Source organism: Dermacentor andersoni, chromosome 5 (assembly GCF_023375885.2).
Source record: "Dermacentor andersoni chromosome 5, qqDerAnde1_hic_scaffold, whole genome shotgun sequence".
NCBI lineage: Eukaryota > Metazoa > Arthropoda > Arachnida > Ixodida > Ixodidae > Dermacentor > Dermacentor andersoni.
In genome coordinates, this window is record NC_092818.1 from 179,473,886 (window position 1) to 179,501,682 (window position 27,797).

General features: G+C 44.4%; 1 protein-coding gene and 2 long non-coding RNA genes across 3 annotated transcripts; all 3 read right to left on the reverse strand.

Annotated features, from left to right (window-relative positions):
• Positions 1 to 12,954: 12,954 nt before the first annotated feature.
• LOC126532441 (uncharacterized) lies at positions 12,955 to 14,270 on the reverse strand. The gene is made up of 3 exons (XR_007599793.2): positions 14,128 to 14,270; positions 13,803 to 13,900; positions 12,955 to 13,636 (listed from the first exon to the last, which is right to left on the reverse strand). It is a non-coding gene; the product is annotated as an uncharacterized lncRNA (long non-coding RNA).
• LOC129384836 (uncharacterized) lies at positions 14,266 to 16,726 on the reverse strand. Its single transcript, XR_008612465.1, has 3 exons — positions 16,647 to 16,726; positions 14,378 to 14,423; positions 14,266 to 14,295 (listed from the first exon to the last, which is right to left on the reverse strand). It is a non-coding gene; the product is annotated as an uncharacterized lncRNA (long non-coding RNA).
• A 1,227-nt stretch (positions 16,727 to 17,953) lies between these two features.
• Positions 17,954 to 27,446, reverse strand: LOC126532210 (uncharacterized). Its single transcript, XM_055070569.2, has 7 exons — positions 27,189 to 27,446; positions 26,684 to 26,750; positions 26,237 to 26,376; positions 24,679 to 24,857; positions 22,734 to 22,894; positions 18,592 to 18,690; positions 17,954 to 18,076 (listed from the first exon to the last, which is right to left on the reverse strand). The coding sequence occupies exons 1-7, from the start codon at positions 27,383 to 27,385 to the stop codon at positions 17,954 to 17,956; spliced, it is 966 nt and encodes a 321-aa protein (XP_054926544.1). The 5' UTR covers positions 27,386 to 27,446.
• Between the last annotated feature and the right edge of the window lie 351 nt (positions 27,447 to 27,797).

Here is a 27,797-nt window from a genome sequence, read left to right on the forward strand (position 1 = left end):
GCTCCGTTTTTTTTTTTTTTATATTGATGTCAATTAGAATATCGGCTATGCCCGTTTGCTCTCTGATCCACACTGTTCTCTTCCTGTCTCCTTAACTTTACGCCTATGATTCTTCGCTCCATCGCTCTTTGTCGAGCTTATTTGTCAGCCTCCAAATTTCTGTCCCATATGTTAGCACCGGTTGAATGCACTGATTTTACACCTTACTTTTCAGTGATAACTGTAAGCTTCCAGTATAGATCTGAGTATGTCGGCAGCATGCGCTCCAGCCCAATTTTATTCTTCTGTAAATTTCCTTCTCATTATCAGGCTCCCCTGTGGGTAATTGACCAAGGTAAACGTACTCCTTCACACACTCTAGAGGCTGACTAGCGATCCTCAACTCTTGTTCGCTTGCCCGGCTATTGATTATTATCTCTGTCTTCTGCATATTAATCTTTAACCCCACTCTTACACTGTTTCTGTTAAGGTTCTCAATCATTTGTTGTAATTTGTCCCGAGTGTTGCTGAACAGGTCAATGTCATCTGCAAACCGAAGGTTGCTGAGATATTCGCCGCTGATGCTTACTCCTAAACCGTCTCAATAGCTTGAATACTTCTTCCGAGCATGCAGCGAATAGCATTGGAGAGGTTGTGTCGCCTTGCCTGACCCCTTTCCTTTATAGGTATCTTCCTACTTTTCTTGTGCAGGATTAGGCTTGTTGTGGAATCTGTAGATATTTTCCAAGATATTTGCCTAAGCCTCCTTTACTTCTTACTTACGTAAAGCCTGCGTGACTGCTGGTATCTTAACTGAATCAAATGCCTTCTCGTAATTTATGAAAACCATATAGTGGGCTCACGGTGCTCTGCAGATTTCCCGATTACCTGATTGATGACATAGGTGTCATCCATTGTAGAGTATCCCTTCCTGAAACCAGCCTGTTCCCTTGGTTTACTTAAGTCCAGTGTTGCCCTTATTCTATTGGAGATTATGTTGGTGAATATGTTATATAATGTTGGAAGTAAGCTAATGGGCCTATAACTTTTTCAATTCTTTAACGTCTCCCTCTTTGTGGATTAGTATAATGTTGGCATTCTTCCAATTCTCTGGGACCCTTGAAGTCGATAGACAGTTCGTATAAAGGGCCGATAGTTTTTCTAGCATTATCTCTTCACCATCTTTGATTAAATCAACTGGTAGTCCATCTTCTCCTGCCACTTTGTCCCGTTTCATGTCATGCAAGGCGCCTTCTAACTTGCTCGCAAGTTGTAGGAGTCTCTGTAACTTGTTCATTATTCCTTTCAATGGATGTACCCTGGCTGCTCTGGGTATTGTATATGTCAGCATAGAATTCTTCCGCAGTTTTTAGTATATCCTCGTAATTGCTGATGATATTACTCTGCTTATATTTAAGTTCATACATCTTAGCTTTTCATATGCCGAGTTTTCTTCTTACTGATTTCAAGCTGCGTTCATTTATTACTGCTTCCTCAGTCTTTCTCACGTTAAACTTTCGAATATCCTTCATTTTCTCCTTCTTGATCAGTTTTGGCAGTTACGGGAATTCTATGTGATCTCTTGAGTTGGACTGTTTCAACCTTTGTCGTTTCCTCATTAGGTCCTTTGTTACTTGGAACAGCTTACCTGCTGACTGCCTTGGCGCACTGCCTCCCACTTCAATTGCTAATTCTGAAGCCAGCCTAGTTGCGGTCTCATGTATTAGCTCTATGTCATCTACATCTCGCTGTTCAAAGGATGCATATTTGTTTGCAAGTATAAGCCTTAATTGGTCCGCTTGTATCCTTACTGTGTCTAGGTTGGTCTGTTTCTTCGTGACCTATTTTTCTCTTTCTATCTTCAAATTCAGGTGAATTCTCTACTTTACTAACTTGTGACCACACCACTTTACGCTACCTAACCCTTCTACATCCTGCACTATGCTGAGATCGGCAGAAAGTATGAAATTGATTTCATTTTGTTTCACCATTAGGGCTTTTATTAGGGTTTTGTTGTTACGCTTTCTGAAGAAGATGTTCATTATTCCGAGCTTATTCCTTTTTGCGAATTCTACCAACATCTCTCTTCTAGTGTTTCTAGAACCGACGCCGTAGGTGCCAATCGCGTGTTAACCAGATTGATTTTTCCCTACTTTTGCATTGAAGTTGCCCATGACTACAGTACACTGAGTTTGAACTTTTCTCACGGCTAATTCTAAATCTTCATAAAATGGATCCACATCATCATTATCATAACTGGAGGTTGGAGCGTAGGTTTGTACCACTTTTTCTCTATAGGCATTGTCGAGTTTTACTACAAGTACTGCTACCCTCTCATAAGTGCTGTAGAATTCGTCAACGTTGCCCGCTATGCCCGTATGTATTAGGAATCCTACCCCTTATAATTTCCTATCTGGGAGTCCTCTATAGCAGAGGACGGGGCCGTTAATCAGTACTGTATAAACCTCACCGGTTCTTCTAACCTCACTAAGGCCAATGATATCCTAATAATACCTGATAGTTCCTCAAAGAGTCCTGCTCAGTTAGTCTCCCTCGAAAGTGTTCTAGTGTTAAAGCTTGCAAGAGTCAATTTCCATTGGCAGCCTGTCCGGGTCCGGAGATTCTTAGAACCCTCTACTGCGTTACATGTCTGACCGCTGCATTGGTCAGGTGCTCCGCAGCTGCTGGGGGCTGAGGGCCTTGGGTTAATTGTAGGAATCATGAGGGAGGTAGTGGCCGAATACTACACCAGGAACGCCAATTCCTGTTCTGGTGAGGGAGTGTCCTTCTTGAAGCTTAGTGGTGTTTCCTAATTGGATTAGTATAGCCCCACTGATTCTCGGCTTTTTAACCGGTGTCAGGCGCCAGTCCAAGCCTAGAGATGTTTGAGTGCTGGCGGAGGAGAGTTCAAGATTACCATATTCAGATAAAAAAATACAAAAAACCCGGAGACCTTTCGAGGATTCAAACTGCTGACTAAGACAACCAAGCATACAAAGTAGTTCAATCAGTTAACCCTGCAGGCTGTGAGGCTGTCTTATGACGGAGAAATTTCAGCCCAGAAGTTCTTACGCGCCTAAAAACTTCATTGATTTATCCGCGATAGATGTGTCTTTTACACAATATAGGATGATTTCTGAACAATTGTTGCCTCGTAGTTCCGGAATCTCGCGTATGCAGGTGGCCGTGAGCTCGTTTAGGTAAAAGGCATTTCTACCGCCTCTGACAGGGCTTAAAACGAGAAAGCGCAAAACAATGGTGGAACTGGTCGCTTCTCTCACCCGAAAGTCGACATGAGATGGTGTACCTCCGTCTTGTGCTGCTTTGAAGGCAGAGCCGAGGAGAAAGAAAAGGCTGCTCTGCCATATACATATACGTATATATATACGGAAACTTTCGCTCCCGAGCGAATCAGAATACTGCGCCACCGGATTCTCTACGACACGGAGCCCACAACGCTACTCGCGTTTAGAAGTAATAATAACGTACACGATGCTCTCACTTCGACCATCTAATTCGTTATTTTGGCACTTTTCTTTCGAAACAATTCAGTGGTGGTTAGCCTCCCTGCCTTTACTTTTACTTGTCTCTCTCTTTGAAGAATAAGGTATTGGTGGAATATTTATAGATTTTTGTTTGGAAATATGCGTATGCGTCTTGTACTCATTGACAACGTAAAACCTAAATGACTGCTGGTATCTCTACTGAATCGAAAGCATTTTCGTAATCGATGAAAGCCATATAGAGGAGCTTGTTATATTCCCAAGAGTCCTCAATTATTTGGGTGTTGACATAGATGTATTTGGTTCTGAATAACCCTTCTAGAAGCAAGCCTGTTTTCCTAGTTAACTGAAGTCAAGTGTTGTCTTCATTCTATTGGAGATTGCCATGACGAACATATTGTACAACAGTGAAAGGAAGCCAGTGTGTCTACAATTATTCAATCTTTCAAAGTCTCCCTACTAGTACAGGTTCGCATTCTTCTGGCACTCTAGTACACTTGAAGCGGCGAGGCATTGCATATAAAGGGTCGCTTGCTTTTTAAATATAACTTTCCGTTAATCTTTATTTTTAATTAAATCGTCGTTTATTTATTCTGCTCCTGTCACTATTCTCCTCAACGTATCTTGGAAATCCTATCTAACATCATCGCTAGTTTATCTCATAACTTGTATTTCCCGTTGGTCGCTGCGTCAAATGATGGTTGCCACAAACGGCAGTGCATATTAACCACATCTAAGAAGGTCGTGATTGACTATCGCTTTGGCTGTTATTTTCCTAGATATCCTGGTGATCCGGTGCCTCACAATGTCACATTTATCAACTATTTTTGCAAAGAAACATTTTTCCCAGCCTAGTTACTTAGTTATTGGTAGTAGTATACAAATGTAGCATCGTTTAATAAAGGCTGCTTGTACTCAAATAACGCACGCGCTCAATGCTAGGTGAACATCTGTGATTGCCAACAAGTTCTAACGCTTTGTACAGAGGACCCTTCCAGAGGGGGGTGAGAGCCTTTTCTCGTCGGGTAATTGGACGGGGAATAGATGCAAAGCAACCGAAGTAGTGTCCGCTGTATCAAGCGGTGTTTATTCGATGGAGGAATTATAGATTTACGACTCTGTTACTTGGGTTTTCCCAGAAATATTGTATGAAATTCAGGAATGTTATTTTGAGTTAAGCTCTCTTGAATGTCTTTAAACAGAAAACTGTTAACGTAGTGTTCTTTCCATAAAATTCTTATTTCATGAAAAAGTTACAATGCCGGGAGTCAAACGTTCCAATTGTCGCACAGGTAATGTAACCCGTAAAATACGTAGTTACATAAATGTGGAACAGTATGGTAATTGTTAAATAAGAAGGGAATTAAAAAACCCGAAATGAATATCTCCACACGAAATAAAATGATGGAAAGCGCCGGCTACGGAACAGCCCCCAAAATACAATTGTGTGCTACCTACTTTACAACCTGGAGTTTGTACTTGTATGTACAATTACAAATGTATGTATGTATGTATGTATGTATGTATGTATGTATGTATGTATGTATGTGTGTGTGTGTGTGTGTGTGTGTGTGTGTATGTATGTATGTATGTATGTATGTATGTATGTATGTATGTATGTATGTATGTATGTATGTATGTATGTATGTATGTACTTCTAGGATGTATCCAAGTCGTATTGCAATAATTTACAAGATATTGTTGGACCTTGAGTTTTATAGCGCTAAATAAAAAAGGTACGATTTTGATGTATTTCAGCGAGAGCTTCACGGTGGTGTACAATGAAGCGGCTGGAGTAGGAATGGTCAAGAGCAGTTGTAAGTTCTCTTTTAAAAATACCTTGCTCGCGTTTGCGGTCATGCTTTTAGCGTAAAGAAACGGTGGACCTTTGTTCTTCTCTCAGTACTAGGGACTAACCCCGCCACACAGGCGCAGTGCTGTAAAACACTTGCTGACCTCCGCAAAATTTGGCGACGAGTATGGTGGGAAACTGTATACGCAATGCCTCATGACTTCGAGCGTACCGGAATCTTGCAAAAACGCTAACATAATCCTAATCCATAAGAAAGGGGATGCCAAGAACTTGAAAAATTATAGACCAATCAGCTTACTGTCCGTTGCCTACAAAGTATTTACTAAGGTAATCCCAAATAGAACCAGGAACACCTTAGACTTCCGTCAACCAAAGGACCAGGCAGGATTCCGTAAAGGCTACTCAACAATAGACCATATTCACACTATCAATCAGGTGACAGAGAAATGTGCGGAATATAACCAAGCCTTATATATAGCTTTCATTGATTACGAAAAAGCGTTTATTTAGTCGAAACCTCAGCAGTGATGGAGGCATTACGGAATGAGGGTGTAGACGAGCCATATGTAAAAATACTGAAAGATATGTATAGCGGCTCCACAGCCACAGTAGTCCTCCATAAAGAAAGCAACAAAATCCCAATAAAGAAAGGCGTCAGGCAGGGAGATACGATCTCTCCAATGCTATTCACAGCGTGTTTACAGGAGGTATTCAGAGACCTGGATTGGGAAGAATTGGGGATAAGAGTTAATGGAGAATACCTTAGTAACTTGAGATTCGCTGATGATATTGCCTAGCTTAGTAACTCAGGGAGCCAACTGCAATGCATGCTGACTGACCTGAAGAGGCAAAACTGAAGGGTTGGTCTAAAAATTAATCTGCAGAAAACTAAAGTAATGTTTAACAGTCTCGGAAGAGAACAGCAGTTTACGATAGGTAGCGAGGCACTGGAAGTGGTAAGGGAATACATCTACTTAGTACAGGTAGTGACTGCGCATCCAGATCATGAGACTGAAATAATCAGAAGAATAAGAATGGGCTGGGGTGCGTTTGGCAGGCATTCTGAGATCATGAACAGGAGGTTGCCATTATCCCTCAAGATAAAAGTATATAACAGCTGTGTCTTATCAGTACTCACGTACGGGGAAGAAACCTGGAGGCTTACGGAAAGGGTTCTTCTTAAATTGAGGACGACGCAACGAGCTATGGAAAGAAGAATGTTAGGTGCAACGTTAAGGGATAAGAAAAGAGCAGATCGGGTGAGGGAACAAACGCGAGTTCATGATATCTTAGTTTAAATCAAGAAAAAGAAATGGGCATGGGCAGGACATGTAATGAGGAGGGAAGATAACCGATGGTCATTAAGGGTTACGGACTGGATTTTAAGGGAAGGGAAGCGTAGCAGGGGGCGACCGAAAGTTAGGTGGGCGGATGAGATTAAGAAGTTTGCAGGGACGACATGGCCACAATTAGTACATGACTGGGGTAGTTGGAGAAGTATGGGAGAGGCCTTTGCCCTGCAGTGGGCATAACCAGGCTGATGATGATGATGATGATGGTGGTGGTGGTGGTGGGAGACTAGCGTTCGTTAACACTGAGTGGTCGCTTCACCGAGAATAATGAGACTGGCATCTTATGCGAACAGTGCCTATGAACAGTGCAGTATGGCCCAGGAACTCCCTTTGATAACCCAGAAACCGGCTTTACTCTAAATATTGGCAACAACATTTAACACGGTTTGAGCTGGCTATGCTTTAACAGCAACTGTTTTGTGAGTGGGCGATCTGCCAGCCATCTTTAAGCGAAGACGCTTAGACCTGCTGTCTTTTGCACACGATGTACTGTTGAGCGGGGAAAACACTCTATTCACATAGGTATCCTAAACTAAAATTACAGCATGGTGTCACAATACTATTTTATATTCACTCACTCGTAATCTTTCTAATTCTTTCACTGGCTTATTGGAGTGTATTCTTTTCATTTCCCAGCAATCACATATAACACGGAGGTTCTGCTGCCTCCTTATAACGGCGCAGCTTACTTCTTCAAAATCAGTGAGTGGATTTCACAATAGTTTATTTGACATAAATGGACAATTACGTATTGAGCTACGAAGCAATTCATTATATGTGAAATACAGCAGTCATGTAAACCCGCAGACAGGGTGCCGAAATATTTGCTGACAAAACACCGCCCGCTTTGCAGGAGCAAAGCTGTTGTCTAAACACTAAGAAAAAGTGTCGCAGTTTCACCCTAAAGGCGAATCACTGATTGCGAAAGAACATTGGGACACGCGCTATTGAAACTACGGATAGTAGTTTTTATCGACTGTATAAGCCGGGAAACATTCTCTCAGTCACTGAATTAACAAGCAGGCTGGCAGCGCGCACAAGAAAACATGAACACATCACACTCGGTGAGCGCTGACACGCGCTGTCAAAACGCTGGTGTGAGCCAGCGCTGCAGCAGCAGCGAGCGAAGTTACAATCGTGCAGTCTATCGCTTCAACGCAAGAGAGGCGAGAACACAGCGAGCACAAAGGTTTATGAGCCGTCTGCAGTTCCCTTTCAAGATATGGCGCGCGCGACCACGCGCAGCCGTGGAAAGTACGCACTTGATGGCGGAGTCTAAACCGGCCCCCTGCTTCCTCCCACCCTCCCTCTCTCCTTTTATCCATATAAGACGCGCGAAATTGAGCCGCGATGGTCAGTTTCCTTGCACCCAGCCGTACTATGCGCAGTTGCTGCCCGGAGCAACACACCACCCCCCTACACCACATCCCCTCACGGCCTTTAGCGCGACGCAAGACGGCACGTTTGTTCTCCGCTTTCGTCCTTCGCGCACGCCACATTGAGCTGCGATCGTCAGCATCCCCCGCGTGCTTTCACTCACACATACAGCATACGACGCGCGGCTACAGTGTTATCGCCCTCGGACATTATACGGAACGTCACGGCGACGGCACGACAAAAATGCGCCTGGAGTCTCTACATGTTTGCTATGATATTAAAAAAAACTATTCGCGTGAGAAAACGAACCCGCACCCTAATACCTGCGAAATGCGGTTCGAAATTTGTTGGTCGAATATATTTAAAGTTATGCAACTTCCATAAATACTATTTCTATAGCCACCGAATAAGCTGGATAAGACATTCGAACTGATGGCTTTTCGCCTTTCACCATTTCGTATCGATAACACACACGTTTCTTGACAGACGTTTTTTTTTTCCTCACTCAGCAATCACAAGTCAACAAAACCGCGTGGTGTACAAGATCTACGACACGTCGGGAACCTGCTTTAACGCGGCGACGTTGTTGTTCAAGACGTGCTACGACGTAAAGGAGGTGTGCTGCAGCGAACAGAAATCCTGCGAGAGCCAGTGGGTATCGCTGACCAAACCTCGCCAGAACCTGGGCTGCTCGAAGCTAAAGTTCACGCGGTATCCACAAGCCGAACCATTTCCCGTGTGCGCAAACTATTATTCCTGTACCTAGCTGCATGGTTCACGTCTCTTTGAGTCTGTAGCGTGCCGATATTAAAAGCAAAATATATGCATCAATTTTTCAAGTATGCATTTGGAAGATGTTCTTGAAGATTATTTGTTGATAAGGGTTGTAAGGTGGCTGTTCTATTTGGTAGGTTTGCATCATCGGTGTTGTGTCCTTCTCGCGTTCGTTGTCTTTCTTTAGCAATGTTTTCCTCGATTCTTATTTGAGAAAACCCTAAGGGAACTCGAAAGTCCTGACTTGAATGAACTAGACCGCAACAAGCGTGAATGATGTGCCTGCTGCAACCTCATTGCAACCTCGCAAGTGGACTCTTTAGTGTTCAGCTAACAAAAACCACAAGTATAAAGAAAAACGTGCGATAATTTGAGCAGAAAATTCAATAATCCTAGTGGAGCTACTGCTTAATGTCACGTAGTTAAAGTAATCTCTATGGCACAAGAGCGATTGCTTGTAACGGAATTCTTAGCGCCTCATGAAAACCTTCCGTCGCACTTGCACAAATACCTCCTGTTCTTCTTTGGCACGTCCATGGTCTTTATGCGTAGTATAAGATTGTGCATGTTTATGTGCGCTGTGACATCCGAATATTTATGATGAGACACTCAATACGGGCCCTGCAGACTTTGGTGCGCGTTATTATAATAAAAAAACAAAACATTAAAGCTAAAATAAGCACATACCTGCACTGCGATGTTTCTCATTGAGCCAGTGTATACGAGGGGGGTTCCGAAAGTAAGTTTCGTTATTTCTTTTTGAAAGTGAAGATTATAAAGCAGGTAAAACAAACAATTACCGTAAGAATCCACGCCCGTTGCTGGTTAAACGACGGAAGGAGCCTCAGCGGAAGAGGAACGACGCACGCCCAGAGCGCCGAAGAAGAGAGAGCATATAGCAGCAGACTGGCGTGCCGGAGGTTACTCAAGCACAAATCACAATGGCAAGCAGACGTCTGCTGACAACGTGGTCGCCAATGAAAGTGCGTGCTGTTATCCGGTATGAATGGGCGCGTGGGACTCGTGTTTCAGCCATACGTGAACGCCTACAGATCGTGTATGGCGAAGAGGTCATGACTCAGGCCTTGCATCGCAGTGCACCAAGTTCTTTTTACCAGAGTGGTTTCTTAATACTGATTGCGTGCGACGACAAATGTATCAATGTTGCCGATGACTATGTGTAAAAATATCGCAAGGTGCATAGTTTGTGACATTATGGTGTATTTTTTTGGCAATAAAATTTACGTGTGAAAATAAATGATAAAACTTACTTTCGGAATGTCCCTCGTAGTATTCCGAATAAAAGTCAAACAATAGTTTTAATATTGTTGTAGTATTGACCAGCATTCTCCAGCTTCTACATTCTCCTGTACACTTACCATTTAGTGTATTCGCATGCGCGACAATCTCGCGCAGCCTCGCATTTGTCTTTTGCTCACAAACCCCACAACTTCTGATGTCTGGCTTATTCGCATGACTAACATGTGATAGTGCGAGCGGGTGTCGTAATTGCACATGTATATGGCAAAAGATACTACAAGAAAGCTCGACTTCAAATCGCGGTCCTGGCTTGTTAAACACGATCACCCACACACACTTCCATTTGAGAGACCACACCTGCAAACGAGCTCAGCTTCGAGACCCGGCCACCTTGCTTGCTCAGTGTGCCTCATTCAGGAAAGCTTGCATTTCGACTGGCTGCTTGTATTGTGCACAAAGAGCAATAAAGGCCTCCATCTTATGTTTGCACTCATGAGTTGTTTCTTTTGTTCCTAAGTGCTTGTAAACGCCGCTGAGTGCGCATCGGCTCTGGGAGAGCGTGTGTATCAAACATACTGCCTACAAATCACCCAACGGTAAAAAGTTAGTGACGTTTCACTTCGTCAACGCAGGTTATGCGTACAGGCGCTATTTCATTTCTGTGCATTGCGCGTAGGCTGTTTTAAAAACGCTTTGATTGTGTGTAAGTATAACGATATTTCAAATTTTTTGTTTTTATTTTCGATGTTTTGTGTTCGTTTTTCGATTGTTTATACACTGTAAAGCACGATTAGGAAAGATGATAAGGCACTTTAAGAAAATGCACAGTCTTTATTGTTTCAAGCAATTTGGTAACCCACAATTCAGACTATTCATTTTTTCTTTCTCTTACTTCCTCTTCTGGAGTCTCCTGGGCAGGCCAAGCCCGTGCCTTTTGCCGAACTTGTTCAGCTCGTGCCCGGCGCTTGGCGACGACTTCGGGTACGGTCGGCTCTCGCTCGGCGTGCCACCTCTTGCGTCGCTGCTCCGTACGTCTTGCTCGGTGCTCGGCCTCTCGATCACAGACGAATGCGGTGCCTTGATAGCGCACACAGAACCCGTTGCAACTGTAGAAGAGGTCAACCCAGTGCGGTTCCCCCTACTCACGGCCTCCGCGACGCTTCGTTTGCTTTCTCCTGGATGGATGGATGGATGTTATGAGCGTCCCCTTTGGAACGGGGCAGTGGGTTGTGCCACCAAGCTCTTGCTATCATACTGCCTAATGTCCTACCTAGTTATGCAAGAAAAGGTGAGGCGTGCAGACAGGACACAAGAGAAGAGAAGTGGACAACACGAACGCCGACTATCAACTGAAGGGAGCAACTGAGGCGAAAAAAAGAAACAAGACACAAAACTCATCTGCGCAAGCTCTGGAATGGTATCACCGCGTGTCAATCAGGTTTAAGTGCCTTACCAGTTATCTCTCACGTATCTCTCACGCACATGTACCCGATTGACACGTGGTGATACCATTCCAGAGCTTGCGCAGATGAGTTTTGTGTCTTCTTTCTTTTTTTCGCCTCAGGGCTCCCTTCAGTTGATAGTCGGCGTTCGTATTGTCCACTTCTCTTCTGTTCTGTCAGCACGCCTCACCTTTTTTTGCATAATGAATCCTTACCAACTAGCTCAGCTTTCTGTCGTTCCCACCTAGGTTAAACAATAAAAAAATAAAAAAAGCACTATCAACTACTACACCCAAATTTTCTGATCCCCTATTGCGAACTGTGCTTTTGTAGGTGGTGGTGGTAAACTTTATTGAAAGGGGGAAGGGTAAAGCGGGACGTGGCTGAGGACTCGGGCTCAAGTAAGGCCCTGGGCCTGCTTGACCTTCTCCGCCCAGTCCACCAGTTCAAGCTGTCGGTCGACGTCCCCGGAACTGAGCCAGGCTGTCCAGTCAGTCTCGCTGCTGACGGGGGGATGAGAAAACGGGAGAGAGGTGCATTCCCACATTATGTGTGTCAGTGTTCCTGTTTGTGAACAGAGCATACATTGGTCGCTTTCCATGCCCCCTGCGATTTTGTTAATGTACTTTGGGTGTGCGTATGTGTTTGTCTAGAGTCGCCTAAACACGACCGCTTGCGTTTTATGGAGTTGCTTGGCCGGTGGTGGGAGCGCGCTACGCCTCAAGCGATACCTATGGGCTATTTCATGATAAGTCTCGCAGGGTTCCTCGTGTCTCTCCTCATTCACGCCGTCCGCATCCGGGGACGAGGTCCGGCGCCCGAGATCTCGAGCCAAACTGTGAGCCGACCCGTTGCCGGGTACAGCCGCGTGAGCGGGTACCCGGCAACACGAGGGTTTTCAAGCCACCTAGGGGGCGCCGCGTACGTCTCCGTTCTTTGTCGTTTCCCTACTTTTCTTCCACAAATTCTCCAATCGCCTCTTACTAATGCCTATTGCGGACATGTTTACTTTTCAACTCCTCTCGCTGAACCCAAGGGCTTCACGGAGGACAGTGGTGCCTAAATCTAGCGCTGGGTAGACGTCTTCACATTCTCATAAAACATTCTAATAAAACATTCCTTCCCGTTTCGCTCAACACGACCTAGACTTCCCTCTAGGTGGCGTTGCATTGCCGCTCGTTCAGGGTGCTCCTCCGTACTTTCACCGGCGTGTGATTTTCTTCTCCACCTCCAGGCACCTTCCTCCTTCGGCGCTCGCTTCCCTCACAGCGACACACATGATCTCGCCGATTTCACAGGCGAGGCATGTATACTCTTTTGCGTAAAACGTGCAGAGGCTTGCCCGACAGTCGAGTTTCTCAGAGTGAAACCTTTACATAAGCAGCAGGAGCCACTTAAACGCCCTTGGAAACCCCGCGGGCCCAAATAAATACCAGTAAACGGGGTCTGCGACCGTGTTTATTGTGTCAAACTTTCATGCAGAATACCAAAAACCTGACAGGAAGGTACGCCCTCAGGTAATCGGGATGCTGCCTTTTCGAAGCACTGATGTTCCGTAATCGCCGAGCACCTAGACGGCAGCGCGCTTTTATTTTGTAGTGGACGGTTTTATTGGTGGTCCCGGTCTTTTTCACGCAACCCAACCGCGGCGCATGCTCTACTGCGATGCTGTAAACCTGAGGCAGAAAAAGGGTGCCATTAGACCCCACTACGAGATAACATATTGAGGCCTCTTTCGAGGCGCGTATTTTCACAAGTTGCTGAATACCGTACCAGGGGAATTTCTTCTCTTTAGAAAACCAGGGACAAAGAATTGGATGGCACCGGAATTCTTACTCACAGCCTCCCGTATACGAAGCGGATGGTCCGCCACAAAGTCGTAGGTGTGGCGATGAAAGGCATGACGGTTCCGTGCTACCAGTTTCCAAACGTAGATGCAACCCTAAGAAACATAAATTACTTATATTCGTTTTGTGGACGAGAGCAGTTTAAGATCGCTAACAAAAAAGTCATTTTAGCTCTGTTCTGGAAACCGAAAAAATGCCCGTAATTCTGCCTTCTACGTTGGAACGTTTCCGTGTGTCTGCACTCTTCCGTTGTACGTTGCGTGAAAGCCAGGGACAGTTTGCACATTTCCTGGAAAAAAAAGAGACTAAAATGAAATAAAGCAAGCATGTATGAACAGTGTTTCTCTCTTCCTCTTTGATGCTGAACACTCTGCAAACGTTTATCTGCTAAGTATTGAATGGGCCACGGAACCCTTATTGTTATAACATTTTAAATAGATAGGGAAATGCTTTACCGCCTGATTAAATTGTGGTAGTACTCGAGGGCTTGAAGTAAAGAAAACCCAAGCCATATTCCTAGATAGCCGCCAATGTAGCCGAAGACTTCAATCACCTAAGGAAAATAAAAAGAACACATATCTTATTTGTACAAGCCACGAAACGTGAAAAGGTTCTGATGGAGAAGTAGAATGTGTAACGTTTAACTTAGGAGTTGCTTGACACTATCATAAACATTAAGAGGGCCCGATTGCGACTCATTGTTGACTGACTACGCGTGTAAAGAAAAATTCATGCATTTGTCGCTCAGACATTTGAGGAGCAGGTACCGGAAACACTTACACTAAGTCTGGGTTGCTCCGTCACCAGCTCTACGCTGTCCGTGGCGAATCTTACAGTGAGCTCGTATGCTGTTCTGAGAACATAATTGGATTAGTGCCTTGACGGCTATATTTACGAGTGTACTTTTTATCTTGATTAGTGCACTTACTCCTTAGACCCATTGGATTTCTGAAACAAAATAAAATATTTCCAATCAAGGAGCAATGTATAGATAAGGGCGAATGAATTGCACCCAGCTCACACTACTCACCGCAATAGGCCGTATACCCGTGACACGGCTGTCGTAAGCGATGTCCCTAAAGTAAAAAGTGATATAAGGTAATATCATTGGCAATGACAGAATGACGCTCCACTGATGGTGTTAATTCAAGCGGAACAGGGTTTGTTCAGAAATCGTCGTAGATTGTGATTCAGTTGACTTTTTTCTACTACGACTTCAAGTGCTTTCTACAAAAGGATAATTGCGATATAATATTCCTGTATCGAACAAGGTGTTGCACTCTGTGTGTTATACTGTAGTTTCTATTAGTACTAACAGTATGGTAAATAACAAATAACGCAGTAATAAAACAAGGCTATCAGATATATTGCTATTCTTTTGTTTTAGAGTGTTGAAGTGTACGCGGATTCAATATACGTGGTTATGCGACCATTCTTAGCTGTTCCTGAGGTGCCCTTTTGTCATGTTTAATTTTTGCGCCTTGATACTTTGATTATCTGCTATAAAGGGAAAGTGGAAATAGAGTTGTTACACGAGGATCATGTGTAACATTGTAGTCACTCAAGACGCAGAACGTCATAAGATTCAGTTGCTGGCGGCTAACGAACTACTTATCGGGCTGTCGTTAGATTGACCGAAGGTAGCGGTCATTATTTTCACAGATTAAGAAAACAACGTAAGAAAGTTGCTTCTTAAAAATTTTTCGTCTCATTATAATGCACGTAATAATTCAAAAACAAAACTTGTGCTAAAATATGCTACATTTATAGTGCCACCCGAAGAAAAAAAAAACGCATGTGAAGCCACCTGGTGATCTAGCGTCAGCGCAGTCACTCATGGTGACGCACCTGTTTTAACTAAACTTAGTAAATTTCTTGTATCTGATTGAAAAATATTTTTAAAAATGCTAAACGGCAATTATTTATGCGTACAATTGGTGAAGTAGAGTCACTATAACTAGCTACTTTGATTTATTTGTACAGCAATACAGGCAATCCTATAGCCAGCGCGAGATTAGCACAAAGCTGAGTTGCACAACCACAGCGCCTACAGAATGAGCAGGAAGCAAGTGGAACACGAACAAAAAGTATCATGAATGTAGCGGAGCAGAAACTGCGTTTTGCGAACCGATCACATATAGTAGGAATGTTCAGTGCGTTTTGTGTAAAAATTTGGCATTGAAGAGCAATATATTATCGCTTCACTGCAGACAGTGCGTTTCATTGCCAAACAATCGGCCGAAATAGCCCACAGGGAAGTGCCGCCGTGTACATTTCAATGCGCGCCTCTGCCATCCAGCCACGCTAACGCGGCCACGGTGCTCCCACCTAAGCTCAATGTCGCGGCCGATATCTTTGAGTTCTTTGTAACAGACATGCTAATAAGTTTCAGCTAATTAAATTTGTGGTTTGAGTCAGTAATGCCATTAAAGCGAACCTTGCTTGCGTACTTCCCCGATTTCTTGGCGTGGTTGCCATCTGCTGGATCGATCAGTATCGCGGCGGATATTTTTTGTTACTATATATACGAACGTTATAGGTGCAGCGAGTGCGAGTACCAGCGAATAGTCTTAAATGGCGTATACGCTGACCGATGATGTAGTGCGAGTAAGCATGCCTCTGTTCTGGAAAACAAGAATAGGACGTTCTGCAAAATAACCTGAACAAGTAATGACGGCTCCCAGGTACTTATAAAGCACAAGTGTTTGTCAATGAAATGGAGCAATATGTACAATGGTCCCTTCATTTACCTTATTTTCAATGATTTATCAGTCTGGTATGGGCCACTGGGTGTCTGCCTGCTTTTGGTCAATCATCCAGAATGTGCATATGCCGCAGTTAAACAATGGCGGTACAATTTTTATGTGCAACTAGATAAGTGCGGTTCTCCTTTGTACAGACACGTGCAACTACAATTCTTCCTTCAAACAGACTCGTACATCGCATTCGTCTTCGTGACATCACTGCGTAGTCGTCCCGCACTATGCCTCCGCCTAATTGGGTGTTTGCATTTGGGCGGGACTTGTGAGCGGTGCAGTCCATAAAGATAAAAAAAGAATTCCTGAATGTCGAAGTTATTAACATTGCGGTGGATAAACATATACATTCAAAGTGCATAAGACGAAAGTTAAGACATGTGGGTGAACTGCATTTTGGTGTACAGGATTTAATTAACCGTATCACATAGATTCGAATATCTGCGTTGGACCTGCACAATTTTGTTTTCTGTGTTTCCCCAGCCTACCGTGCAGTTCCCAGTAGGGTTCAAATTAATAGAGGAAGATAAAAGAACTTCTTACTCGCACGATGGTCGACACTGATCCATGCACAGTTCAAATATGTTTGCTTTGTATGCAGCGTTCCAGCAGTTGTCTGGAATAAAAGTCGACAAACAGCCGGTAAAATGCCATGGCGACTGATTCTATATGCATTTCTTTTGCGCATCATCATCATTATCGTTATTATCAAGCGTTATTACCTGGTGTTCTGGGTACTGATAGTCATTGTAGCCCAGCTCTTGTAATGCTGAGGCAGGTTATGAAAAATTACAATGGCATTTATATGTTTTTTTTTATCCCTGCGTTTTCCAAATTAGGATAAACTGTAGCTGCTCAAGAATAAGCCTGAGAAAAATATTGGAGCAGTAAAGTATGGAACAGCAAAGCACAAAAAGATATATGGAAAATACTGCAGCACAAAAGCCTATTAGCCTATCAGCTTTGCAAGGAATCATTAAAAAATCGAGAATAACCCGATGCGCATATAGTGCGCCACAGGTACATGCGCAGTCGCCAAAGCGGCAGGCACGGTCATCACTCGTTACTGCGTCATTTTCAAAATACAGATACATACATTGTTCATTCTGGATGAGCCAAATTTGCAGCAACAGTTGTTTAAAAAAAATTAAATTATGGGGTTTTACGTGCCCAAACCACTTTCTGATTATGAGGCACGCCGTAGTGGAGGACTCCGGAAATTTCGGCCACCTGGGGTTCTTTAACGTGCACCTAAATCTAAGTACACGGGTGTTTTCGCATTTCGCCCCCATCGAAATGCGGCCGCCGTGGCCGGGATTCGATCCCGCGACTTCGTGCTCAGCAGCCTAACACCATAGCCACTGAGCAACCACGGCGGGTCAACAGTTGTTGGAGCATTCTTATTAAGAAACAGGTCAAACCTAGAATTATAGGTACATGTTTGAGTAAATTTACTCTCAAGTTGAGAAATCAGCCTTTCTCATTCCTTTCAATAGATATGCAGCTCACGTAAAAAGGCGCGCGTCGTGAATGAAGCCTTTAGCATTTAAGTTGGCACATCATTGGCATATTACTGAATAAAGAGTGTTAGCCATATTATTGTGGTTTTGATAGGATGCGTAAGAAAAGTAATTGAAGTCAAGTCAACAAGTAATCTGTGCGCCCTTAGGTACAGTGTGTGGCTATAAGTATTCCTGTCCATTATACAAAAAAATTGGAAGCTAGTAAATTGCTGGGGCATATTTTTTTCCGATCGCAACGTTTTATACAATAGGCGCACAAAACTGGTTTGCTATATGATAACGTGCACTAGAGTTATTGGGCCTAATGGAAATCCTCTAAAGCTTGAGTCACTTACTTCCTTCCAATAAGTCGCAGATGCGCCCTTTAAACGTGGCTGAGTATTCGTGATCCGACATGTGACAGCTGCACAGTTCCATCTCTTTCTTCATCAAGCATGTCTGAGTGCATGACTGAAAAATAAAGTGCCAGGGAAAAACCTAGTCTTTTGCTGGAGCAGAAAATGCACTTTCCTTCCACAATGCTCGCGAGAAAACGCACTCTGTAATTTTTCCTCTAAACGTTCCTGTACGCTGTACTCTACGAATATGAGTATTGCAACAAGTCGTTTCGCAATCCTTGTACTGCAACGTTGAAAGCGGAGTAGTTGTTTAAAGCAACCTTTTTTTCTTATGAACAGCTCCACTACAGTGTATCCTGCTGAATAAACAGCCATATAGATTACTGGTGCATGAACGAGACATATATACGGCTTGTAGAAGAGCGAAACGATGCTATAGAAAGATCCAGGTTAATCTTGTTGCCTGCATAACCATATTTCGCGTCGAACGTTTGCGCTGACTGAATTATTCTGTGTAAAGCGTTAAAATAAGGACGGTTGAGTGCTTATTTAACTGTATTGAGTTTTAGCTGTGGTTGTTCCTTCCTGTATCAAACTGTTGTGAAATGAGGTATGTTTGAACATTACCTCTTGAGATGAAAATCCGTAGAACTCATCCTTAACGCCTTCACTGACGTAGTCCTTACAGCGTGAAGTGAAAGGGGACGGCAGGCGTCGTTTAGTTTGCTGCAAAGAGTGACAAATCATGATTAAAACAACTGCAATACTTCCAGGCATAGATTTATTCGTATGAGGAAAACAGCGAACCGTGTTATCGTTTCCGGATCTTAGTATTCACGCTTTTTTTTTTACAATACTACGTTCCAAATCTCGGTGCCGTCGGCATTGGTGCTCGTTAACACCTACCAGAACTAAAAACACTTGCGATAGCGACGGCGCTGAGCGGCCTGATGTAAAGCGTCGCTCAAAAAAAAAAAAAAAATCAAGTGTGCTGGGGCTGTATATGTGTGTATGTTCAACATACACCCAGCGTAACTTTGAACGGCGCTGGCTAACACTCCCAGTGCTAGATCTAGTCAACATGAATACAGAAATTAGCGGACGGATTGATAGCCGTCGCCGTAGCACAATTGGTAGTGCAACGCGCATGTAGTGCGGAGGTTTTGTACGCCTCCCACCGGCGGCACGTTATCTTTTTGTCCAATTTCATTTCCCTTTTCTTTATTATTTCATACATTTCAAGTTCAATCACAGCTAATTGCCCCGAAGCTTTCTTTGGCTGCAGCGTCTGTCGGCCTTTTATGATCATGCTTAACAAAACTCGAGCCCTTGGGTTGTCCTTCTTCTCTGGTTCTTATATATATATATATATATATATATATATATATATATATATATATATATATATATATATATATATATATATATATATATGTATGTATGTATGTATGTATGTATGTGTGTGTGTGTGTGTGTGTGCAGAAACTGACGGTGGTCTGCCCCGGACAACCGTCAGCTGAAGTTCGCTCCTCGAAGAGGCAAGACGTGTTGAATGAGCTGCTGAACAAAACTTTGCAAGGTGGTGAACGTGGTTTAAATCATGTTTCCGGGGCGTCAAAGAGGTGCGACGTATTACTAATAAATTTCTCTCGCATTTGCCGCTGAATCGGCTTTGAATTTTTCGCATTGCGGGTCTATTAGAATGCAGCCGCTAAGACCCGGATCGAACCCACTACCTCGAGTTCAGCAGCGCAGTGTTATAGCCACTGCGCTACCGCCGTGGATGAGCACTATACAAGGACGCGAATAAATACATGTTGTTCGCTACTGTATGGAGCAAGTCACACGTGTTTATTGTGATAGTGATTATATGGGCACACCGGCTAATTGTTGTTGTTACCGTCAGCCTGATGTACCGTACAAAGTTCAAGTGCATTAATATCATGCCCCCTGAGCCGCATGCTGTGGTTGCGAGAAAAAGTATGAGAGGGTGAGCCGAGAAGAATGGCGTCTTGATGAGGGCTGCTTCCCGCACACCCAATGTTGGAGGTCTCGCGTTCAAGCGCACTTGAGGAGGTGCAGGTGAGCGAACGCCTCCTCCTCTAGACCGGCTGTGGCTGAGCATGGCGTTTCTGCGTGCATAAGTGGCCCTCACGACCCATCTCTGAGGTAATCTGCAGCGGGTGCAAAGTGTTGGGCTACAAGAGATGGCTGGTGGCTTCATGTGTTCGGTTCTCCCACGTGCCAACGTTGAGGGTCACGTAACCTAATTTTTCGAAGGCACTTTGAAGCTAGAGGCAGCACGAGGCGTGTGCTCAGGGCTGCCGGCACTTTTTATCATGCCAGCATTGTAACAGCGATTGAAATCGTACTCATCGAGTGAGATCTATTCATTTTGGCCTGTGTGCGCATAACACCATAGTTGTTAATTTATCTAGGATGTGAACATTTATTGTAACTTCTACGACCGATAAAACAAGGAACGTTACTTCGGGTGGTCGTCGAATACTTTCTTATCACTATCAGTGCTGCCTATCGGTAGACACTGACTTTTTTTTTCACTCTGACTATCACATACTTAATCAAAAATAATTATTAAGCTTCGCAAGCAATAACTTTAGGGCAAAGGTTTCAACAAGAAAGCTCTAGAGCATTCTAGCAAACCTCTAGATCTGCAGCTTAGAACTTTGTACTTGTTACGTAATAACATTTTCTGTGGCCTAAACAAAGCTAGCAAAGTGTGAAAAAAGAAAAAAAATAGCACATGGAATACCCGCTTGCGCGCCGTGATTGAAGCTCTCTCTAAGGTGCCATTGGGCTGCGTGCTTTGTTCGTTCATAGGCGGTACATTTTAGAGCACCGCGATAGCTGCACGCAAGCGGACTTTCTTTAGGGCGCAGAGGAAAAAATGAACAAATAAGAATCAGGAAGTTCAAATGTGCTGAATTAGATCTTTCCTGCAATGCTATATGCGTTTCTTATTGTACGTTTCGCCGTAACGCTAATCATTGCGAGGTTGGTTAAATCATTTTCACTTGTTATGCCCCTAGGCGGAATAGAAAAAAAAATTGTGCGACCACGGAGGAAGGAAACTAAGGAGAGGCCCTGACGTCACTCTTTGTGAAGCAAAAGTGAAGCCGGAATTTGGCGTTGCTCATGGCGATGCTCTGCCTTTTGGGCCACCCTCCTCTCTTGTTTACATCTTTCGCAAAACCACGCCGCGCTGCGCGTGGTGTCGCGCGCCGAGCGCCGCGCTCGCGCAACATCTGGCAGAGCACGGTGCAGGTAACACAGCGCAACAAGACACGGTGACTAACGCAAACCCGCCCACTCAGCACCTTTGCCACGGCCCGAAACCTACCAGAGCAACACGTGTGAGCGCTCAAAACCATAACAACGCAGCCATTGTGGCCCAAAAGGCGTGGCCATACAACAAAAAAAATAAAAAAAGCAGCAAAAAAATGAGAACCTACTACGTCATTTCCGCCACACTTTTCTCCTAGCGCGCGGAGGGGGTAGGGCCTCTCCTTAGTTTCCTTCCTCCGTGTGTGCGACTTAAGCAGGAGACACACGGTACGATTCCGCGTCCGATCCGACGTGCGGCGCCGCATGCTCCGGCGTGCGGCATACGACGATTCGGAGCACACGGTGCGTGCACCCGAAAGATTGAGCGGCGCGTAAGCTCCGCCCAGATCCAGCCCCCCAGCTTGACTTCATAGCCACGTCGAGAAACGCAATATAAACAACTCTGCACAGCACTGCTTCGCTTTAAGCGAACACTGTCAATAAAATTATGACCCTGCGAGTGACAAAACACTTCACGACGGCGCATTGTCCACTGACGACTCCGCTAACAGCCAGCGATAGGGCCGGTAGGCCTAGCTAGGCCGACGCCGCGGCCGACGGCGCTTACGATCCAACCCGAGCTCGTCGAAGAGCGCTTATGTTTGCCAAAACAATTAACACTGTACACTTAGGTCGCCCGTAATTAAATACAATTGGTTTACTCGACGCAGTCGTTGCGAAGGGCAAACGTGCAAGCGAAGCGAGCAGCCTCGCTCAGACGGTCGGTGTGTGATGTCTGCCCGCGAAATGCCCTCGCGTCGCGGCTCCCGATCGCGCCAGTAGCTTAGTGCTAGCGTACTAGGCGCTGCTTTGCATAACAGGCACACATTCGAGATAAGTTTACTGAACGGGTAAGTATTTCGTGTCGGAAACAAACTGCAGCGGGCAAGGAAAAAAAAAAAAACACTGCGAGAAACCGGCCAGCCAGCGCCGCCTCCGTGCAGGGAACGTCAGAGAACGTCACATGCCAGCCGCGCTGTCATTGGCTGCGGCCAGACGACGGTGCGGTTGTCGGACGCGTCGGACGATGAAAATCTGCCCGGCTTGTCGCACGCCGGACGTCCGATCCGGCGCTTCGGCACGGCAAAACACCTCGATTCCGGCTGCCGTTCCGGCGCGTCGGACGCCGAATCGGACCGTGTGTCTCCCGCTTTACTCCATACCACAGCCAACAACACGCTATTGGTCGCACCCTGCCACCGGGCTTCTGCATAATATTAAACTCACGCTAAAGTTAGCCGGAATATCCTGTAAATTGTTCGGAAGAGCAAGGGTAGTGTATATATTAGGTGTGTCCTTTGTGCTCTTCATTGCTTTAATGCTGTTTTTATTCTATCCCTCAGATTGAGTAGTAATAAAGACGGAAAATCAGAAATAAAAAAGGCAATTTCCAAGACCCGCTGAGTATTGTATTGTGGCCCAACCTGCTTTATGGCGATGTCGTAGCTCTTCTGTGGAACCAAGGCGATGGCGGCGTTGCGCTCGGGTTGGCACAGCTGCGGCCGCTGCACGAACACCGGGAACGGCAGCAAGCTCATCAAACGTAGAGTGTTTTTCTCGATGAAGCGCAGGCGAATACGCAGTTCTATAAGGCATTGCGGGGAGAGAAGGCACAATCAGTATTTTAATGCGAACAGTATTATTAGCCTACTTCAGCCCCTTCGGATCAATATCTCAATCTAGTCTGGTTAAGCCGCACTTGAATAAAACAATTCATTACAATTTCTGCGGTGTTCGGCGAAACCGAACCAGTGTCACACGGGTCCCTCAAACACAGCAACGCGACACTTAGCGTGGCGCCACGAATGCCTGCGGGTAGTAAGGGATTACTTATCAAGTTTAGCGCGCACCAGCGCCACGGATCTCGGAAGCCCCAAAAGAGAAGGGGACTACGCGCGGACGACGTGGGTACGCCGCTAGATGGCGCATCATGTCCAGAGGGAAGCGCGAGAGAGAAGTCCGGCTGCAGAACACACACGCGAAGCATTTCAGCGGTGGAAATACGGCGTGTCGCTACATTGTTGGAATGTTAGTCGCATTAGCGTCGACGCTCAACGTGAGAGTGGTTCTGCCTCGCTTTACTGTCTTCTAATATTTACTCTTCTCGGCACACTCCACAGAAGTAGTAGGCGCTTGCTCTTACTCTTTTCCCTATGAAATACTTAGGTCGAAAATGTCAGAATATATATACGCAGAAAACGGGGGAGACAAGCAGGTCGAGTACAAATAAATTGGCTAATTGCAAATAATTGGCAATGAATAAAATTCAAACCCAACAACCAGATCAACGACAAGTGGCGCACATCATTCGTTGCGGGCTATAACTTTCTGTGCTTTAAGTCAGGAAGTATTGAAAAGAACAAAACGCTCTCGAGAAAAGTACAGAACTCAGTAATTCATACATAACAGAGCGCTAATAGCTCTTTACATCTTCTTCATTGAGCCTAGCTGGTAATCAGCATGCTTTCTAAATCGCAGTGTTGGAAGTGTTCCAAGCCAGGTGAGAGTTTGTGAGGGCTAGTACCTCTCCTTTTACTTGTGCCGGCTTATCCCAGAGATCAAACCATAAAACTAGCCACTTTAAGCGCACCTACTGTCCGTCACAGGATGAACAAATAAGATGACAAAATTGTCCTTCGGAGATTAGCAGCGCGTCGCAGCACATTGGGATACGTAGTCAACTTCTGCGGTATAAATAAATGTCCACGCGGAAACTCCTCTGTGAGTTGTCTAAGTATACGCAAGCATTGTGCCTCTTTCTCATCTTCCCGCTGCCAGGTGGCATTATCAATGCTATGGAACTTGATCTGACCAGTATAAATGACAGTGCTGCGGCGACACGAACCATTATAAACCGTGATCAGCCGTATTCCGGCGGCGGCTGCGCATGGCACGGCAGCACGGGCCCTATCTTGAAAGCGATCTGTGATGGGGACGCAGTGCGCCGAGTGCTGATAGCTTCGTGTGCGCTGTGTCGACGTTGAAGCGAGTGTCAGCACGAAGGTCAATGCGCTAGCTGCTGCGGGCCCTATCTTGCAAGTGTTAGTCTTACGTGACGGACGGACGAAGGCACGGAAGAACGGACGGGTGGGTTTCTTCGTTGGGTAAGCACAGAAATCCTTACGCATTTAATACATCTGTTTTGGTATAGGTAATGTAAGCGCGTTGCAGATAACGTGAATCTTTCTTAGTGGTACATTGTGGTAGAGAGCGCCATATGAAAACAGTACATGACGTTTAGCATATTTGCAACACGACAGCGCACTATGAGAATTATGTGGATTGCATGGAACGTTCTCTATCTGGGCTGTTAAACTAATTGGCGTGGTAATATCAACCCGGCTTACTGATGTTTTAAAAAATACTCACCGTATAGCCAGGGCGCGCTGCACTTCTCAAGCATGTTGTCAGGGCCTCCATAAAGAGTACTGTCTATGGTGTAACAAAGCATGATAGGCAAACGTAGAAATGTTATCCGGATGCTGAAATTCAGAATCACATAATTAAAGAATGCATGGTTGTTATTTTTAGTGTGTTTATAACAATAACTTTCCCATGCGACATTTACCAAAAGTAAATTCATCTGATTCTCTGCGTCATGTGGAGGGTCTGACATCACATTCCGGGCAAATGCGATTGTATAAAGAGGTAATAAATTTTATGTTCCAATGAAGTACCGCCAATGTAAATCATTATAACTGTTGAGTTTAAGTCACATAGTTATTATATCTCATTCTGCAGCGGATTTTAGTTTTCAGCTGTTTTGCTAGGAAGCTTGTGCTTAATATACGTGTGGCCAAAGATTATAATGCACGAACTAACCTTCTGAAGAAAGAGCTTCTTACAGCAGAGCTGATACGTGTTTACTCGGGGCTTCCTGTACAGCACCGCTGACTTAATGCTTTCTGTCTTCAGTGTATCTATTCGAGCTCACTTAATATATGATACGTATATATATGATACGTCAAGTTTGATATCATCATCCTTGCTGCCTTTCTCTTGTGCAGTGTCATCTAGTTGTTTTCTTTTAGTAGGTAACCATTCTATGTGAACAGGAATAGCCGGCGCTGCTTAGAGAAGCCAATATCTAATAAATATTATGTAAAAATACAAAGAGTACAGGCTGTCCATAGGTTACAAAAAGTACTGTTTAGCCTTCTCGCAGGCTTCTTCGTTAGCAATGCATTATCTGGATACTAGCTCAAAAAGTGTGAGGTCTTGCACTCACAGGCCGCCTGGCAGCACATATTGTAAATGACTCATTGTGACACATGTGCAGACGTTCTATAGAATGTCTAAAGAAATTTATTTGAAGTTTGGCGCAGGCTTCTCTTTTTCAGGGCATGTAGGTGGAACGATTATGTCTGAGCTATTACAGCAGACATGTGAACCTATGTCTACTTGCTAAAACCTCAAGAAACATTACTTTCTATGAGGATAGCCGCTTTCAGTTACATTTAAATACAAAAAGACGCTCTGCATTGATAAGAGAAAAAGCTTATTTAGAAGAAAAAAGCTTTTTAAATGGCCTATTTGATTATTGTCAGTTATCATGCAAATTATGGCATGCGAGTATTTTGTACGATCTTCTTGCGTGACGCAAGCAACCAGAGGTCAACGATGCAGGTCACTTTCGTTAAGAAATGCGCTACTACAACCGCCATTGCATTTCATCATGTCTTAAGACTACACATATCTATATCATATTAGACATTGAATAAATACTTTAGCTCATATTCGTCACCAGGCAATTTGAGTAACCCCCACTAGCCAAGCAGCCGTTACCTGTGTTTATATAAAAAAAAAAAAAAACTGATGTAAATGGATACTGTCCTGGAACGGGTCTCAAAAGGATCCCTGGTTCAAATAGGAGTGTCATTTCTCAACCAGTCATTATTCAGTTATTTTCGAACATACTTAAAATACTTACTGGTCAACGCAGCTGAACGACCGACACTCGGAGCTGGTTGACTCCATGAGGCATTCAAAAATTTCTTGCGGTTTATATCCGACAAGTTCCCGCATCTCTGGTTCGTACTGGGCTCGGAAAATTGCAAACGTCACCTCCTGCCATAAGTTAGAGGAAGGCAGTGGATTAGGATAAATACTCCTTGAGTCTTCAAAAGAGCAGAAAAATGAATCTAGCAGATTTTGTCGTAAACTTCGGCCACCGCATCATGTCACGATATAAAGCCGTTCTTGACAGTTATTTATTAAACACCATTCCTTCGACAACGCACTCAATTTAAACAGAGTGACAACAGACCCACCGCAAATTGCTGTGGATGGAATGTACTTATTCAGAGTTCAATTTCAATTAGTATATTGAGCAACACAGAGCTGTAAGCTTCACAAGAGAAATACTTAAGCATACCTGGCTAAACTTGGTGCATAGCCGAGGGGTCTTGAGACAAGCCTCAGACTTTTTGTTAATCCTGAAAGAAAAGCCAACAATTTAAAGCAAATTATGTTATGATCTGTTATGAGTTCCCCTAACATCACACAGCTCATGCCATACAAAACTATACACAGCTGACCGTCACAAAGTTCAAAATCACAACCCTTGTCATAATCTAAATTGTATCACTACGAGTGATTCGTGAGGGTCACATGTGATATTGTCAATAAGTTCAGAACGTGTAGTGTATAAGGCGAAAGATACCAACGCAATCACGTTTTCACGAGTGAAGTCATATGTTCTCGGAATACCGTCTCGCCAGACAAAGTTATCGTTAAGAAAGAAGCAGGTGACTGGTCATAGTCAAAACAAAATTACGTTTCGACTTCCGCATGTGAATCCCTTGTCTACAATCTCCTATAGAGTGCATCGTCCAGTGCTCAGTGTAGCTGTTGCAGTTTACACAAGCACTCTCACTCACCAACTATTGCTGCAGACAGTCACTGACGGGAACACGAGGTCCCGCCTTTTCACTTCTGTTATTATGGACTGATGGCCGTATTCGAGGTAATTCCTGACCTGCAAACCAGCCTGGTACATAAATGTGGCCGTGCACAGCACGACCATGACTGAACTTAGCAACCAAGAAATAGCACAGCGCCTCTGAACCTGATTCATGCTTCAGTTTTATCGCAACTCTATCTAAGAACTGAATACGGATTCGCAGACTGGCTTATGAGCTGAGCAGAGGCGTCTCCATTCACTGCACACCCAGCCAACTTTCTGAGCCTTTATAGCGAGCGTTCTCGTAAGATGCAGATAATGGTCTCGGGGTACATCAGTATTATTGGCATGCAAGGTTAATAGATCCTTCTACTGTGTGCTTCACGTTGTAGAAACCTCGCGACATGCACCACACAATTTACGCCGCATGTCGGACTCTGGTGCCATGATTTAAAGACAGCTTGTCTGTACTCTGCGTAGCACGACCGATGAGTATATTACATGGTGCACTAAGTTTTCACCCGTCACCGCTAACAAAAGTTGACGTTCGTGACACCGTTTGGTTATTGATTAGCGTATGTATGGA